Here is a 19,926-nt window from a genome sequence, read left to right on the forward strand (position 1 = left end):
TTCCACAGCCAATTCATCTACCTTGTTCCGAATGCTTCTTTCATTAAGATATAAAGCCTTCACATTTGCTTTTTTCACCCTCCTTGCTCTTTCTGATTTTTTACTTTCACTGCCTAACCTAACTTTTCCTGTTTTATCTTTCCTGTCCTTTGGCCTATCATACAGATTCCCATCCCCCTGCCAAATTAGTTTAAGCCGCATCCGACGGCTGTACCAAACCTAGCTGCCAATATTTTGACCCCTTTTGGGCTTAGGTGCAACCCATCCTTCTTGTAAAGGTCATGCCTTCCCCAAAAGCGATCCCAATGGTCCAAGAAGCCAACACCCTCTGTTTTACACCAGCCCCTCAGCCACACATTCATTTGTCTTAACCTTCCATTTTTGTCCTCAGTTGCACTTGGCACAGGTAGCAATCACCACCCTGGCGGTCCTGTTTCTTAGCTTCTGTCCTAGCTCGCTGTAATCCTTTTATAGTACCTCCTCCCTCTTTTTATCTATGTTATTGGTTCCCACATGTACCAAGTCATCAGGCTGCTCGCCTGATGCTCACTCTGGACTCGATTTGAGATATCCCATACCCTTGCACCAGGGAGACACAGACCATGCGGGTATACCTATCTGGCTCACAGAACCTCTTGTCTGTACCTCTGACAATGGAGTTCCCAATGACCACTGCATTCCTCCTTACCTTTTGTACCACTGTGCCAGGCTCAGTGCCAGCGACCTGGTCACTGCGGCCAGCTTCTCTCAGGTCATCTCCCTCAGCAGCATCCAACACAATATACCTGTTGCTGAGAGGGGTAGTCACAGGTGTGCTCTCCATTTTCCAGGCATTTTTCTTCCCTCCCGACCGTTACCCACTTACCTGACACATCTGGTCTCGGGGTAACTATCTCCCTGAAAGTTGTATCTATTAACTCCTCCCTCTCCCTTACCAGCCGCAGGTCCTCAAGCTGCAGCTCCAGATCCCCAACTCAGTCCTTAAGGAACTGCATCTCGGTGCACCTGACGCAGATGTGGCTATTTGGGAGGGTAGAACTCACCCATGGTTACCACATCTGAAACCCAGTACAAAGCACTAACCCCATAGGCATGACTGAGTTAAAATAATGCCGCTTACCTTTCTCCTCACCTGCTTTTGCTTAAGCCTGTTGAACCAAAGCCTGGAAGTCCCACTCCTTCGCCGCGTCGCTCGCTCGCCGGGCCACTCACCTCCGCTCGCTGGGCCGCTCACCTCACCTCGCCATACATACATACAGAAAGACTGGGGCACCATTCTTAATTTGATTATTGACTCCTCATTTTGTGCATAAATCATTTGTTTCAATTTAAGGTGGTGCATATTGTCCAAAGTCAAATTATCTGGTTTTTATTTTGAGTTGATCCACTATGTAATGTGTAAAATCTTTGAAGCTTTATTGATTCATATGTTTTGGGAGTGTTCTAATTAGGAAAGATTTTGGAAAAATATTTTCCAAACCTTATCAATGATCCTTAAGATCAAATTAGAACCATGTCCTTTAATTGCCTTATTTGATGTCAACTATCCTTGATGTCAACTCAAAAGAGAATTTTAGCTTTTCCTTTCTTGATAGCCAGTCAAACAATTCTAATGAAATGGAAAGATGACTCTTCACGTTCTCATGGTTGCATGAAACTATCCCTTATTTATGTTTGGAAAAAAATCAGATATAACATTAAAGATAGAAAGTTTGAATTTGACAAAATCTGGGGCCCATTCATTGAATATTATATTTTTGAAGATTTAGGGGTATGGATACTCCGGAGATTTCCTCTCTGTTATCTGAAGGTTGTTAGTCAATTCCAATCTTTATAACTTATACAAATTAACCTTGTTTAGAGGGAGGGGTAAATTATCTGGGGGGGTCTTTTATTTCCTCTTTCTTTTTTCATTTTTATAATTTTCTTTTAGTAGGAGATCATTAGATGAAGATAGGTTTAAATATGGATTTTATTATGGCTCATAACACAGAAAAAGACCAAAATAGCCTTTTAGGAATCCAAATGTTAAGTACCTATGTTATACATATCATATGACTTATGCCATTCACTAGATTAATATATGTGTAGGTTTTTTTATTAAACAATAAAAATATTTTTAAAAGTTTAAAAGTAAATAGCTAAATATGTGAATTTCCTTTTGGAAGAGGAGCAGCCTCAACTTTCAAGATATTGAAAATATCAAAGATATAGTCACAGAGGTAGAAAAAGTTTTCAGAATTCCTGATTTTCTTTTCTTGAGTTATTCAGAGGCATTCAATTCCAACAAACAGATTATCAAACACAGCCTGAAATGGATTGGTGAGCATATTCTAGAGTATTATCTATCCCACAGCCTCAGCCAGCTACAATGAAATAAATACCAATAAGAAGAATCAATTCCACTTTTGAAAAATATTTTAGTTAAGATCAAAACATATATATCAAATAACAAAAACAAATGTATTGGTTAAATACATTTTGATTTATATAAAGAAGAAAGAAAAAGAAAAAAAAACGACAAAGAACCCCATCTAAACCCTAACTAAACCCTCCCTCCCAACCCCCAACCACTTCTACCCACCACTAAAAATACGAACTATATAAAAAAATCTAAATTACTAAAATACATAATGAATATGATTATAAACTGAATTGGATTGCTTTAGGAAACGCTCAAAGATCCCAAAAAAAATTTCACAAGAAAACATTATTTATAATCAATTCCACTTTTAAATCAATTTTAAATTCCATAACTCAGCTCCAGGTGGTTTTCAAAGTGTCGCTGTTTGAGCTGCCTTTTCTAGAAAATGCCAATGCTAATGTCAACCTATTTGAAGTAAGTTGATGACATCCTAATATCTATAACATTGACAAAAGTTTTAGGATATTTCAAATTCAAGTTCATTTATCATCCGATTGAACAAATTAAACCTGATGAAACAGCGTTCTCCGGTCCTAGGTGTAAATCACTGCAAACCTACATACAGAAATAACACTCATACAGCCAAATGATACTCATGCACTAATTGAATCCAGATGCTTCATAACATATTTTTGAATGTGTATTGATGTTCTGATCAATATCTAAATCCACGCCCTTATTAATAAAATGAATTATTCATGGGTTTCAATCTAATATTAATGATTATAATGATGAATTATCTATCATTAGTGTCTATGAAACCAAACTAAAGATAGAAGTAATGTTAATCATAATATCTCCAAGTCTGACACACTTAAACTTAGTCACCTTCAACAGAAAAATAGCCCCTCAATTTGAAAACCATCTTTAACATAATGTTGACCATATCAACCATGATTTACGCTCAGAATTTTGATCATCAAAGTGAACTTAGTTATTAATTGTGCAGGGGAAGACGCTGGAAAGGACTGAAGCTACACTCTTATTAAACGATCCACTTGAAAATAAAGGGCATTGCAGAAGCAATACAATAAATATGATACAAAACAGATGTGATTCAATGTTACATCTGAAAATTGCAAGCAGGCATACAAAATGCCTGAAGGATGCTTCAAACCATTACTTGGATTGATTAAGCCATTAATCACTTGTAGACATTAGCAGAATTGTACATTGCTTAAAGCAGCAGATGCAAATTGATAAAATGAATTATTTTCAGTAAATATGCTGTATTTTAAAACTATTTAATATTGATATAGTGCAGATTGGTACATCTAACACAGTAGCTCTCGCATTAATTCCAGCTCTTCACAACATCTTCCTGAGTAAATTAAGATTATTTGAAAATTTTATTTTGAATAGGTCTGTGATCTTCATAGAGTTCATTAGTTCATTTATTTGGGAATTTTACCTCACATTCTCTCATATGCACTTACAATTCAATGTTATGCCATCAATAATTTTGGCTAATTTTGTGCAACAAATTTCTGAAAGAAGAATGATTATTAGTAATATTTCTCAATAATTACTCTTGGTCAATCTTGTTTAGATCAGTGATAAGTATCACCAGCTGGCAAAAAAAAGTCAGGACCAATGTGGGTGGCAATTAGCGTCAGTGATCAAGACTCCCGTGCTGTCTGTACGGTTTTTCCATATCTGCGTGGGTTTTCCCCGAGGGCTCAGTTTTTCTCCCACTGTTCAAAACGTTCCGGGGTTGTAGGTAAGTTGGGAAGCACAGGCTCATGGGCTGAAATGGTCCATTTAGACATTACCAGTATGTCTACATTAAAATATAAATAGGTTTCTTCCTTTTTTAACCTCAGAAAATCTCTACCACTCTGCTCAATACTGTAATTCATAGAGACTGAAAAATTGTGGAATAAACACAGATTCTTCGATCCGTGTTGTTGAAAAGAAGCTTTGAAATTCTTGTCTGCACTAATGGATGGGATGGGATGAAGAATGGAAGGGGAATTTTTTTCTGATGGATTGCTTCACCTTTAGCATATTATGCTAAATTGGAAAAAACCAAAGAAAATTGAATCTCTGAACTTTAATTTTAAGATAGATGGATGGAATTTTAAATAATAGCTAGTGATTTAATTAAAAATGACAATTTCATAGTGTTGGAAACCTAGCTTTCATGAAAGGATTGAAGCTAATCATAAAATATACAATCAATGATTTTAGAAATTTAGATCTGCCAGAGGGAAATGTGTACAATCCAAAGCAATAGTTTGGTATATGAGAATATTGAAAAAATTAAGGAAATTAAAGAGACCAAGTTCAGTGTACAGGACAGGCAAGACCATGGCAGGGAGCAGGATAAGACTGATAGACTAAACTGCATTTATTTTCATCCAAGAGGCTCAACAGCCAAGGAAGATAAATTCAGGGCATGGGTGGGTATATGGGACTGGGATATTACAGAAATGTGGTTGAGGGAAGGCAGGACTGGGAATAAATGTATCAAGGTATAAATACTACAGGGGTGACAGAGGTGAGAAGAGAAAAGAAGGGAAGTCATGCTTTTGATTAGGGAGCACATTACAGCAGTACTTATAGGGGATTTTGTTGATCGACTCATGAAGCTTTATAGGTGGAACAGTAAGAACAATAAAGGGTAATCTCGTTGTTGGGATTGTACTGTAGGCTCCCCAGTAGTTCTTGGAAATTAAAATGCTGATATGAATGCAGATTGGAGACAGATGCAAGAATAATCGAGCTGTAATAGTAGGGAATTTTAACTTTCCAAATATCAAATAGCAATGGCAATACTTGTCCCTACATCTCCCCACTTAACTCCAGCCGAGGCCATAAAAAGATTTTTTAAGTGATGCAAAGATTTACCTTATCTAATCTAATCCATTGTAATCAGTGTACTTGGTATGGCCTTCTCTACGTCAGTAAGATTGGACAACTGCTTGGCCAAACACCTGCACTCTGGAGGTCAAAGATAGAACTGCTAGTATGTTGCGAGACATTTTAATTCAATTCACCATTCCCAAATGATAGTCTGCCCTTGGGCCCATCCATTGCCAGGCTGAAGCTAAATATTTACATGAGGAATAAAACATCCTATTCCTCTTGCACAGCCTTACACTCCAACTGTAGGTAACCCTGAAGTTTATCAAGTTCTGCCTCTTCTTTACCTACACCCATTCTCACTTTTTTTTCTCTCAACTGTTCTCTCCCCAACTTCCCCTTCCATCCTCCAACCACCTCCCCCCCCCCCCACCCAGTGTTATCTTGCTCCACCTCTTTCAAGGTTCCTTTTATTATAATGTGTTACATTAAAAAGACAACACAAATGTCTGCCATAAGGCAGTCAGAGTCGCCATGAGCATTGCCTGGTGCCCCTAACAATAGGGGAAAGAGAAGCAAAAGAGAGTCACTGAATCTTTGTGGATAGCCCTCCACCACCCACCACCCCCCCAACCAAATGGTCCTGCAATCTCTGCAGCCAAACAGCCTCCTGATCAATTCATCAGCATCCCAAACTACAGATCTAAACCTATGACACCTTCAGCATCCAAAGCCATTTTGGAGCCTTTCTTGTCCTCAGCACCTCTCGGATCCCAGCTCTGATACCTGGTTCTCTTCCACCAGACTCCTCCAGCCTTGTGCCCGTGTGGGCCCCCCAATCTCAAGTGGCCTGCAGCCTGTGTGGGTCCCTTTACAGCTGACCCTTCCCTTTAGGGTCCTTCAGCCTCTGAACTCATTGCTGGTCCGCTGCTGAGGTCCCCACCCTGTAGGCTCGTGTACTCTGCTTCAATTTCTCATGGGGGATATTCTCTCTGTTCCCGGTGCCCTCCACCAGTCCACTGTTCTCCTGGAGTCTGCAACCTCTTGTAGCTGCTGCCAAGCCCAGATGCCACCATCTTGAGCATATTCCTTACTGTTGCAGAGATTTACTGACAAACGGCATCAGCTCCTTTTTCAGGCTGTTTTGTACCAGGTGGTTGATCCCTTTGGAGCAGCGCTGTCTCTCCACTCTCCTTAGTCTGGTCCAGTGGTATCACTGCCATTACAGCAACTCTGGCAGCATCACCATTTTTTTAACCACCTTTCCCATCATCTTTGGTCCAAATCATTATTATCTCTCAACTCCTCCCCAGCTATTTTCCCTCGTTGCATGCTTGCTATCTCCACTTCCAACTTTAGCCTCATTGAAAAGATCCAACCAGATATGTTGACGGACCATATCTACCTGACCTGCTGAGTCTCCCCATTTTATTCTCTCTGTTCACTCAAGATTTCAGCACCTGCAGCTTTTGTATTTCTGCAGTATAAAGAATTAATTGGAGCAAGACTGAAAGTAACAGAATGGAATTTTATATCTGAACCTACAGATTTTAACTTAAATAAAGTGAGTAAGAAGGTGGAGCAGTATATACATGCTGGAGAAACTCAGCAGATCATGCAATATCTATAGAAAGCAGTTGATGTTTTGGGCCTGAGCAAGGGAAAGTTAGATTATGTGAATAAGGAAACTAATTATTCTTTATTTCCTAAAGTTAATTGGAAAGAATAAGGAGGAAGGAAACAATGGATGAAGGGACAATGGCTATTTAAAAAATATGGAGCCTTTAAAAAATATAATTACAACAAAGAAAGTACCAAATGTGAATGTTTCTTCCCTGGACAGTTGAACCAGAGAATTATTCACTGAGAATGAAGAGATGGAAGAGATGTTAAACAAATATTTTGTTTCTCCCTTCACAGCCGAAGACACTGAAAGCAGAACAAAGAGAGTAGAAAACAAAAGAGAGGGCTGAATTTACAACAGTTACCACCAGTGAAAAAATCCAAAAGTAAACTAATGGAACTCTATTCTCCTAAACCTGATGGTCTGTCACTGCCTCAAAAGCTTTCGCCACAAGATAAGTCATCATGGTACTGATGGTATGATATCAGCGTACATGTAAGATCTTTGTGAGGTTTTTCAGTTGGTTGTTTTTCCAGACTCTTTTGTGTAGTCTTCCAAAGGCGCTATTTGCCTTGGCGAGTCTGTTGTCTATCTCATTGTCGATCCTTGCATCCGATGAAATGGTGCAGCCGAGATAGGTAAACTGGTTGACCGTTTTGAGTTTTGTGTGCCCGATGGAGATGTGGGGGGGCTGGTAGTCATGGTGGGGAGCTGGCTGATGGAGGACCTCAGTTTTCTTCAGGCTGACTTCCAGGCCAAACATTTTGGCAGTTTCCGCAAAGCAGGACGTCAAGCGCTGAAGAGCTGGCTCTGAATGGGCAACTAAAGCGGCATCATCTGCAAAGAGTAGTTCACGGACAAGTTTCTCTTGTGTCTTGGTGTGAGCCTGCAGGCGCCTCAGATTGAAGAGACTGCCATCCGTGCGGTACCGGATGTAAACAGCGTCTTCATTGTTGGGGTCTTTCATGGCTTGGTTCAGCATCATGCTGAAGAAGATTGAAAAGAGGGTTGGTGCGAGAACACAGCCTTGCTTCACGCCATTGTTAATGGAGAAGGGTTCAGAGAGCTCATTGCTGTATCTGACCCGACCTTGTTGGTTTTCGTGCAGTTGGATAATCATGTTGAGGAACTTTGGGGGACATCCGATGCGCTCTAGTAGATAAGCGTATACAGAGCCGTTGTCATACCCACACTCCTGTTCGGCTCCGAATCATGGGTCCTCTACCGGCATCACCTACGGCTCCTAGAACGCTTCCACCAGCGTTGTCTCCGCTCCATCCTCAACATCCATTGGAGCGCTTTCATCCCTAACGTCGAAGTACTCGAGATGGCAGAGGTCGACAGCATTGAGTCCACGCTGCTGAAGATCCAGCTGCGCTGGATGGGTCACGTCTCCAGAATGGAGGACCATCGCCTTCCCAAGATCATGTTATATGGCGAGCTCTCCACTGGCCACCGTGACAGAGGTGCACCAAAGAAAAGGTACAAGGACTGCCTAAAGAAATCTCTTGGTGCCTGCCACATTGACCACCGCCAGTGGGCTGATAACGCCTCAAACCGTGCATCTTGGCGCCTCACAGTTTGGCAGGCAGCAACCTCCTTTGAAGAAGACCGCAGAGCCCACCTCACTGACAAAAGGCAAAGGAGGAAAAACCCAACACCCAACCCCAACCAACCAATTTTCCCCTGCAACCGCTGCAACCGTGTCTGCCTGTCCCGCATCGGACTTGTCAGCCACAAACGAGCCTGCAGCTGACGTGGACTTTTTACCCCCTCCATAAATCTTCGTCCGCGAAGCCAAGCCAAAGAAGAAGAGAAAGAAGACATGTAAGATCAAGGAACTAACATAAAACAGAAAATAATGATAAGCGAGTCATTTTCAAATTGAAAAACTGTAATTTATGGGAAGCCCGAGGATCAGTGATGATCAGTGAGGATCAGTGATGAGGCCTCACCTATCTAACATTGATATTGTCTCAGTTGAAATTATAAAGTGTACTATTTCTAGTTGATGATGATAAAGTGATAGGTGGGACAAATATTGTGAGGGCACAAAAGATATGGGCAAGTCCACTCCGTGGACATAACATCAGCAGAGAGAGTATGAAGTATAAGATTGTCCACTTTCGTAGGAAGAATAGTAAAGCAGTATTCAAAATGTTAAGTGTGAAGCAAATGAACATTGGTTAATAAAAGATCCAAAACACCACAAAAGGAGCAGGTATGATCTACAGAAAGTCATCTCCCGCGTGAAGAGGAGATTCCAGGCGACAATGGAAACAACAAAGGATAGCCAACAGCTGTGAGAGAGTCTAAATGATATAACCTGCAACAAAACCAAATGTGCAATAGGGCATAGCGAACATTCACTGCCAGATGAGCTCAATGCTTTCTATGGCCGATTTGACCACCCAAACATTCTGCACCCCTTATGCCATCCTTCAAAGTAATACAGTAAAGGCTTATTAGATTTATTCTTTGGACGCTTGAATAGATTGTATCTTTTTTCTTTCAAGTCGAGAAGAATGAGCAATGACCTATTAAAATATATATTATACTGAGGCATAAATGCCGCAGGGTTCTTTCCTCTCTTGTGGGAATCAGGAATTTGATGGCTAGTCTCCACATAAAAGGTCACCCATGAGGTTCAGAGGAATACCTCTTTAGATTCCCTGATCCATTCCTATTTTTCATATGTATATGCTTGTCTGACTTCCTTTCAGGTACAATGGTTGTCGATCATATTATCTTTGCCTACAAAAATCACATTTCATCATACATGTATCCTTATTCAGCAACTCATCTAATTGACAAAATTCTGATGGAATCTTTTGTATGCCAATGTATCACAAAACACAACATATGAATTAAAAAAGTGAGCCACAAACATGGAAAGAAAACCTCTGTCTTGGTGCCTGCCACATTGACCACCGCCAGTGGGCTGATATCGCCTCAAACCGTGCATCTTGGCGCCTCACAGCTCGGTGGGCAGCAACCTCCTTTGAAGAAGGCCGCAGAGCCCACCTCACTGACAAAAGACAAAGGAGGAAAAACCCAACACCCAACCCCAACCAACAAATTTTCCCCTGCAACCGCTGCAACCGTGTCTGCCTGTCACGCATCGGACTTGTCAGCCACAAACGAGCCTACAGCTGACGTGGACATTTACCCCTCCATAAATCTTCATCCGCGAATCCAAGCCAAAGAGAGAGAAGAGTTAAGCACAAAGTGCTCCTTGAGATATAGCCTTTGCCCTTATAAATACAGTTTGATATACTTTGTGGAGCTTGGACAAAATAAGAATTGTCAGATATTTAGTTGAAATTACCTGCATGACTCACACTTTTTCCAGCAGGAGGTTTATTAAATGGGGGCAAATTTGGGTTAATTGAAAATGAAATAAACATTCCGACAATCAGCCTTTTGTCATCAAAGGAAACACTTCAGAGGACTTGGAAAATAGTAAAGGAAAGAAAGGAGTGTGTCAGCACAATATTGTTAGTCATATGCTCTGCTATATTTTCTTCTTCAGGTTTTAAACACAGGAAGAGGTACATTAGAAGCTGCTTAATTCACTGTTTTCTAAGTCAACTACAGTGGTTTCTTTGAATAGTCTTGAAAAGGAACAAGTTGTAACCAGTTCTTTTATACCAACTTCAATAACACAAGTTTAAAAGCTAGAATGCCTTTTGCATGAAACTGTTTACATAGTCAATATTCATTGGGAAAATATGTGTCCACAGATTCCAATATCCCTTCTCCAATCTGTGTTTGATCTTTTAATTACAAATCCCAACGGTCCAGGTATAGGAAGGGCATCACGTTTTGGTTGTTTGTTTTTCCGATCAGAATTGATTTTTTAAAAAGTCCTAATTCAAACCTTCGCTGCATTAATATTTCTATTCAAGTTGCAGCAGTGAAATCACATTTTACAACTATACCTTTTCAAATCACTTGTATCCATATCTATATGAAATTTTAAAAAATTAAGGTTAAACAAACAGTGTGATTGCAATTAACATAACATCCAGCAAGGAATGGCTGGGTTAAAAGTGCTCTCGAAATGAATGGTGATCACATTGACGATAACAGTGAATAATGTTGAAACAAAAAGGAACTCAAAAGCATAAAATTAAATTGAGTCTTTATTCCACTTACAGCAGAGTTTCCTTTGAGTTCCAAATCAAAATCACATTATTATATTTTTGCATAATGCTTTGAATAAAAAAATAAATAGAAATCTTATTTTTAGTATTGCTTCTGCAGCAGTATCGCACACAAGGATGAACTTCACAGGACTTCTCCCACTCCACTACCATTTAACTGCTGGTGGAGATGCAAGAGAAATTCCAAGGAATCTTCATTGGACATAACGGAAAGGAGCAGATGAAGATGCTTGTAAAGTGATGTGGACAGAAAAGTTAGTGTAGTGGTTAGCACATTCGTCTGTAAGGAATTTGTACATTCTCCCCATGTCTGCATGGGTTTCCTCTGGATGGTCTGATTTCCTCCCACCCTCTAAATGTGCTGGGGTTGTAGTTTAATTGGGTGTAATTGGGCGGCACGGGCTTGTGGGCCAAAAGGGCCTGTTACAGGGCTGTATGTTTAATTTTAAAAATATATAATTTTAAAAAAATTAAAATCTTTCTTAATGTCATGAAAATTCATTTCAATTAATGGAGAAGAAATCATTCCTTGATGTAAATGATAACAAATTTGAACTCAAGTTCACTTCCCAGCTATATTTTTTCCCCATCAAATGTCAGTGCTCAATGGCAAAGACAGACTGAAATCAATTTATATTATTCACATTAAATACATAATGATAGATTGGTAGGGAAATAAATTATGAAAAGGACAAATTAAGACTACAATTCAGTGGGCAAAAAAATGGCAAATAGAGTAGAATATAGGAAAGTGAATCTGTTTTGGCAGCAAAATATTAAACAGCAGCATGTTATTTAAATGGTGAGATTTTAAGTTTTTTAAAAATTTCATGTTGCAGAGATTTGAGATGCAGAGTGCTTGATTTGTAAATGCAAGTATGAGGGTATTGCAAATAATTAAGATAGTTAACAGAATGTTTTCACTCATTGCTGGAGAATCAATACTAAATTAGTGAGGTTATGCTTCAGTTACATAGAGCATTGGTATGACCATATCTAAAGTACTGTGCATAGCACTTTGAGAAGGAGTTCAGAGAAGGTTTAGAGTCTTGAAGGTGTTCATCATAACTGTGATCCTCTTGACAATGAGTTTGCATTATCAGGCATCCATTTTTATACTAATCCTATCCTAACCTATTTTATTCTCCCCACTTTTCCCCCACATTTTATCTCTCAATTACACAGATGGGACAATTTACAGGACCAACTTACATTTATTTTGGTATGTGGGAGGAAAACGGAACGCCCACAGGAAACCTATGCCGTCATAGGGAGATCATGCAACACCACACAGACAGTATAGAGGTCAGGATCGAAACTGGATCACTGGCTGCTCAATAGTGGGTGGATTGGGCAAGATGTGTTGCAGGAAAGATTCATCAGGCTAGCCTTGCATCTATTAAAGTTTTGAGTGTGAGAGAGGACTTGATAGAAACCATAGGGTCACAAGAAGTCACAAGGTGAAGAGGATGTTTCCTCTTGTGGAAAACCCTAGAATTAAGCATAACATTTTAAGAATCAATGATTAAACATGAAGGATTGATCCTTAAAATGTTAGGGTTTGGAACTTTCTTCCTCAAACAATGGTGAAAACAGTCTTTGAACATTTTTAAGGCAGAAGTAGATACTGTAATAGTTAATAATGAAGAGGATGAATTGTACATGAGAATGAAGATTTGAGGTTAGAATCAGATTAACCATACTGCCCACTCTGTTTACAAAGTCACATGTTTGTATCCATGACAAAACCTTGCAGAATTTGCTCCAGTTTAAAAAAGAAATGACATGCAAGCCCTTGATTGTGTACTCACACTCATTTTCCCATTGCGGTTGTTTTCCTCTCGCTCTGCCAGTGCCATCAAGAAATTATCTTTCAACTCTTTTCCTGCACTTGCCAATATTCTGCAAGAAGAAAATAAGATGAATTGTTTTGTGAAACAATTGCTTTAAAGAGTCCAGTCAATCCACTCCTGTAAAATTAATGTAAAGTGTCAACACAAGGACACTGCAGGAATGTGCAGTACTCTTAAGTTCAAATTTATGTGGAAACTGTCACTAATTTGGTTAAATTGCATAAAGTGTTTTTTTTTACCCCATTTGGATTACTTCCATGTCCTTTTGAAATGCTACACTGAATGAATTTACCTATGCAGCTCCAATATTTTAAGGATGACCCTACTTAAAATGAATTGGCACAAAATGCCACCCAAAATATTGAAACCCTTATTAACCCTGCCTAGGACATCATAAATATGCAATGATTAGAGTCCAGTGATGTAATTAACCACTGACTTAATGTTTTAATATGTCCCACTTCAATGTTACTAGGGAAAAATATATCAGATTAATGATTATCTAAAAAATAGCCCACAATAACAATTCTGTCAGGTTTATTGAACAAAGGGAAGAGCAGATTGACATATGAAAATATATTTGTTATCTACTGCATCCAATGCTACCCTTGTGGCACCGACTCCATCAGAGAGAATGGACTGGGAGATCATTACATTCAGCACCTTTGTTCTGTCTGCTGCAGTAATATGGAATTCCCAGTGGTCAACCATTTTAATTCCATAGACCGTTCCCACATTGATATGTCTATCCATGACTACAGGCACGCCGAACTAAGGCTACCCGCAAATTGGAGGAACTACAGTTAATATTCTGTCCAACCAACCAGATGGCATCAACTTCAACTTCTTCTGTATCCATGGAACAACTTCTCTGAGTCTCTATCTTTCCCTATCTCTCTGTCTCCTTTCCTCCAGCTCTTTAGTTAATTTCCTTCCCTCTCTATTCAGAGAGCTATGCCCCTCCCCTATGACTTCTCAGCTTGTTTTCTCTTCTACCGACCCACCTGTATCCATCTATGACCTCTTACCCATTAGCTTGTCATCTTTACATTGCCTATTCCTCCCTCCTCTCCTCTCCTCCCCCCTCTCCCACCTCCCACCGATCATTTTATACTGGCACCTGCCTGTATTTGTGACAGCGGGCTCGGGCCAAAATGTTGGTCACCTTTCACTTCCTCTAGGTACCACATGACCTGCTGAGTTTCTCCAATATTTTTTGTTGATTGCTGAACATATCTCATACAAGATGGACTTTGATCAAGTAAATTTAACCTGTTAGACTTAATGTGTTTAAATTTACCCGAGAAGCAAGTCAAATGCACTGGCTAAATTCATAAAACCGTGTGTACAAATGCAAGGGAACAGTAAAAAGCAATGAATCATCTGGCTGTAGTTTCTACTTTTCTACAGTATGTTCACAATCTAATGTGAAGATTTCAAAGAAGGTTTGTTGTTTAAAGTACTCTTTAAACTTTAATCATGTAGAAAATCTTACTTTATATTATTAGGAGTAACTAACTTTTTTTACACACAACTTAGATGAAATGGTGATTATGTATTTTTATTAAGATTTCAAGATTCCTTCACTGCCATTTTGGCAGAAAGTGTAATATTACATAAAATTTTCTTTTGCTTGCTGTAAGGCAGACAAAGAGACATCATTGGTAGCCAGTAATGTGGCATAAATTGGGAATCTAAGGATTTTTTTTTTAAATCTGCAGTTAATCAGAGAATGAGTTACCCCAAGTGAGAAAACACCACAATCCCTGACATCTTTGAACAGTGCTTCTCATAATAGCAATAAGAACTTGCTCAAATTCTTTTCGAGTGAATAAGCAAGTGGAAGGTAGATACCAGATGGACACAAAAGAGAACTTTTAATGTGAGTGGAACATAGCAAGTAGATTGAAAGCACAATCAAAATAAAGGGTGATTAAAGGGCCAATTGAAAGTATGAAGAGGTGGAACAATTATGGAATTAAAAGATAATTCTGAGGGCACAAATAGAGCAACTGAAAGACTTGTTTCTGATGCCACATATAAAAGGGGGAGAAAAGGTAGTGGACAGAAATCAGGGGAAGATTCTCAAAGGGATATGTTGAGAGAAGGGAGGTTACATAACATGAAGTGAAGGATTGAAGGATTTGAAAACAATACAATACAAAAATGATAACTCATTTGATAACATTAGATTATTAAGCGGCGATACGGTTAGTGTAGCGTTTAGCGTAACGCCTTTACAGCTCCAGCAATCGGGACCGGGTTTCAAATCTCACGCTGTCTGTAAGGATTTTGTACATTCTCCTCGAGTTTTCCCCGGGGGCTCCAGTTTCCTCCCACCATTTAAAACGTACTGGGGTGTTGGTTAATTGAGTGTAAATTGGATGGCACGGATTTGTGGACTGAAATGGCCTGTTACCCTTTTGTATGTCTAAATATTAAAAAAATAAAAATGTAAATTAAAAAAGTAAATTTGTTTCTCACTGAGTACTTTCATGATTGAATGAGAGAGAAGGGAAGGGATAAATGATGAATTTTAACTCAGTTGGGAGTCTGATAGAAGTCATCCAAAATATTTTCAAATTTTATGTACCTTTGGAATCTTTCCCATTTCATGGATGGGAGGGGTATGGAGGGATATGGACTGGGTGCAGATAAAAGGAACAAAGCAGAATAATAGTTCAGCACTGACTAGTAGGGCCAAAGGGCCTGTTTCTGTGCTGTAATGTTCTATATATAATATTCCACCACTTGCGTATGTCAGTGAACTAGGACTGTTAATCCAACACACAAAAAAAGTACCTAGCAGCATAAGCAAAGAGAGTGGGACACTGATTATCTCTCCAAGGCATTGTCATTATATGCTTGAAGACATATCTATACTCATCACTACAGCACAGAAACAGGCCATTCAGCCATCTAGTTCATCCCAAACTATTATTCAGCATCATAACATTGACGTGGACTCGGACCATAGCCCTCTATGCCCCTCCCTGTGTACATAATAACTTTTTTCTTAAATGTCAAAATCAAGCCCATACTCAACACATCACTCTCACCACTCTCTCCGTAAATAGAGTTCCTCCTAATGTTTCCCCTAAACATCTCACCTTTCACCTTTAACCCATATGCTTTTGTTCTTATCTTAACTAATCTCAGCAGAAAATAGCTGCTTGAAAGTATTCTATCTATACCCCACATAATTTTATCAATTTCTATTAAATCTCACTAATTCTTCCACACTGCAAGGAATAAAGGCCTCATCTGTTTAACCTTTCTCAACAAGTCAGTTCCTCAAGTCTTAGCAACATCTTTGTAAATCCTCTCTGGACTTTTTCCAAGCTTATTTATATATTTCCTGTAGTAAAGTGACCAATTTAAAGTGACCAATTTTGTACATATTTGCCAAATGTAAATGTCATAACCTTTCCTGGTTGACCCTGCTCTTACTCGCTGGCTCGTGACTTCTTCCCTCTCTTCCCCATAAAGGCAGTCATGCCACAAGCCTGCACCCAGTTCATGTCTGTGTCAGTGTGAGCGACCAACACGGGGATGCTGTCTATCTCTTGCAAACAAAAGCCTCCAGTCTCGGCAACTTTCAGTCTTTGTGTAATTGATCGTGCTTAAATTTTATTTACAAGATTTATTTTTGAAAAAATGGACAAGTACATGAAGTTCAATCGCCTGGAAATCAACCCAAGAGAACTCGAGATAGCCCATAAGTTCGTGCTCTGGCGCCGCTGTTTCGAAAAGTTCCTCACAGTCTCTGCAGCTATCTCGGATGATGAAGATAAGCTTTGTCTGCTGCACTCATACATCGGGCACTCATACATTGGGGTGGGACTGCCAGACATACAGAGCCATAATGGACATCCTGAAGCACCAGTATAAAGTTCAGGTGAATGAGCTCTATGCACACCACATATTCCACTCATGCAGGCAGCGACCGGGAGAAACTTTCAATACTTCAGGGCACTGCAGGAGCTCACAAGGGACTGCAACTGCCAGGCTGTAAGTGCAGAACAGCACACACAGCTGCTGATCAGAGACACCTGTGTAACAGGTGCCCATTCCGACTGCGTGAGGCAGAGGCTACTCGAACAGAGACAATTGACCACTGAACTGGCGAACTCTCTTGAGGTAGCCATCCACAACACCAAATCATCCTCCAGCGAACTCGCAGCCACCTCGTGGGGAACACAGGGGTCGCCATCAAGGGAGGTGGCATTGCAAGCTTCATCCAGAATTGACCACCGCTGCCATTAGCGACCACGCAAAGTGCTACTTCTGTGGGCAGGCTAAGCGCCAGAAGAAATGCTCCCTCCTAGAGATGCTGTCTGCTCCACCTTCGGGAAGAAAGGACATTTCGTGAAGGTCTGTAAATCTAAACCAATCCCGAGTTCTAGCAGCACTGTGTGTGAGCGGGGAAAGATTTCTTCGATGCCATCACTTCCAGCATCACTTCTGAAGACCTGGGTCGGAGACTGGCACCCATGATGATGTCACTTCCACCTTCTTCCCCTTTTCTTCCGGCGAACTATGACAGGGTCGCTTGTGCGCCATGGGGGCCGACATCTTGGGTGTCATCTTACCGAACCACCAGCAGCCAACAGAACTCCTCAGATGATGAGCCGATGCTGGTATTGGTAACCCGCAATCAGGACAGACCCCCATCAACTCTCCACATCCATGATGGACATCCAGGTGGCCCGCCCCTCTGTTTGCCTATTCGATAGTAGAAGCACTGAAAGCTTCATTCACCCAGACACTGTATGGCACTACTCCCTTGGGGTGAAACCTATAAGCCACTGCATCTCCATGGCATCCAAATCTCACTCAGCAGAGATTCGTGGCAAAGATTCAGAGATACTGACTGTCCGGGGCATAGTGTACCGGGACTTTAAACTCCTCATACTGCCACAGCTTTGTGCACCTATCCTACTGGGATTAGACTTCCAGTGTAACATAAAGAGCATCACCATGGAGTACAACAGGTCCCATCCTCCCTTCACGGTCTGCAATGAGAAGTTTTTAAATGGCTCGCCCTTCTCTCACTATGTGACTAAACATCAACCCCAAACCCAATCACTGTGTCCGACATTCAGTCTCTCCAGATCTCTCCCTCACCCCTGTTCACCAATCTCACCACGACTGTAAACCCGTTGCCATTAAAAGTCAGCAATATAGTCCTGGGGACAGAGCATTTATTAAGTGAAACATCTTCTTGCTGCGGGAGATGATAGAACGGAGTACAAGCCCCTGGAGAGCCCATGTCATGGTGGTGAAGAGTGGGGAGCAACACAGGATGCCACCCAGACCATCAATAGGTTCACCCGGCTGGATGCATACCCCATGCCCAGTATAGTCGACTTGGTGAACCAGATTTCACAGTACAAGGAGTTCTCCAGCATAAACCTTAAGTTCGCTTACCACCAGCTCCCCATTCACCCTGAAGACTGCCAGTATACCACCTTCGAGACAGATGGCCAGCTTTACCACTGCCTGAGGGTCCCTTTTGGTGTCAAAAATTGAGTTTCAGTCCTTCAGAGGGAAATGGATTGGATGGTGCACGAACACAGGCTACGGGCCACTTTCTCACACTTAGACAAAATCACCATCTGCGACCATGACAGGAACTTCCAGAAATTCGTCCACACCGCAAAACATCTAAATCTGACGTACAACACAGGTGTGTGTGTCTTCCACATGCGTCTCCTGGCTATACTAGGCTGTGTTGTGGAGAACGGAGTCATCAATCCGGTCCCTGACCGCATGCAGCCCTTGCTAGAGCTCCCACTCCTCCACTGCCTCAAGGCCTTGAAAAGGTGCCTGGGCTTTTTTTCTTATTATGCTCAGTGGTCCCCAGCTATGCGGAGAAGGCCCAACTCCTCATCAGGGCCACTGTTTTCCACCTGTCAGCAGAAGCCCGCAAGGCATTCGACCGTATCAAAGCTGACATCACAAAGACCGCGATGCATGCAATGGAAAAATCCATCCCGTTCCAGGTGGAGAGCGATGCATCCAACTTTGCCCTGGCTGCCACACAACCAGGTAGGCAGGCCCATAGCATTTTTTTCAGGGCCCAAGATCTGGCACTCCTCCATCGAGAAAGAGCTCCAAACTATCATTGAAGCGATATGGCACTGGAGACATTATCTCACCAATAAGCATTTTACCAGGCTGACTGACCAACAGGCAGTTGCCTTTATGTTTATAATCAGCAGTGGGGTAAAATCAAGAACAACAAAATCCTGAGGTGGAGAATCGAGCTCTCCACTTACAATTACAACATACTGTAATGGCCCAGAGGGCTCAACAAGCCCTCGGATGCCGTGTCTCAGGGGACTTGAGCCAGTGCACAGATTGATCGCCTGCAGGCACTGCACGACGGCCTCTGCCACCTTGGGACACCTGTTTTTTTCACTTCATCAAGGTCCATAGTCTCCCCTATTCCAATGAGGACATCAGAATGCTGACCAGAAATTGCCGGGTCGCACGGAGTTCAAACCATGCTTCTACAAGCCTGACCAGTCACACCTGATCAAGGCCACTCACCCCTTTGAACATCTAAGCATGACTTCAAAGGAAACCTACTCTCCTCCAACTGCAATGTGTACTTCATCAACATCATCGATGTGTACTCGCGGTTCCCTTTTGCCATCCCCTGCCCAAACATGACTGCAGTAAATGTCAAAAAATGCTCTAAACAACCTGTTTACCATTTTTGGATACCCCTGCTATATCCACAGCAATAGGGGTTCATCCTTCATGAGCAATGAGCTGCAACAATATTTTCTGTCCAAGGGCATCACCTCTAGCCAGACCACCAGCTATAACCCCAAAGGGAATGGCCAGGTGGAGTAGGAGAATGGCATGGTCTTGAAGGCAATACCACTGGCCTTAAAATTCAAGGCTCCCCATCCCCCACTGGCAAGAGGTTCTCCCAGAGGTGCTCCACACTAGCCAGCCCCTCCTGTGTACATTCCCCAGGATATCGGCATCAGAAACCACCTTACCTACCTGGCTGACATCCCCAGGGCCAGTATTCTTCCA

At 41.2% G+C, this 19,926-nt stretch overlaps 1 protein-coding gene across 3 annotated transcripts in view; it reads right to left on the minus strand.

Moving 5' to 3' along the window:
• Positions 1 to 19,926, minus strand: part of cfap299 (cilia and flagella associated protein 299) — an 814,201-nt gene that overhangs the window by 586,428 nt on the left and 207,847 nt on the right. For all 3 annotated transcript variants that reach the window (XR_011354190.1, XM_069926739.1, XM_069926740.1), the window contains exon 3: positions 12,832 to 12,922. Coding sequence is in view for 2 of the 3 variants with exons in the window: in XM_069926739.1 (XP_069782840.1) it covers positions 12,832 to 12,922 (91 nt within the window). In the remaining variant the exon portion in view is untranslated. The remainder of the gene's footprint in view (positions 1 to 12,831; positions 12,923 to 19,926) is intronic.

Source organism: Narcine bancroftii, chromosome 3, assembly GCF_036971445.1.
Source record: "Narcine bancroftii isolate sNarBan1 chromosome 3, sNarBan1.hap1, whole genome shotgun sequence".
Taxonomy (NCBI): domain Eukaryota; kingdom Metazoa; phylum Chordata; class Chondrichthyes; order Torpediniformes; family Narcinidae; genus Narcine; species Narcine bancroftii.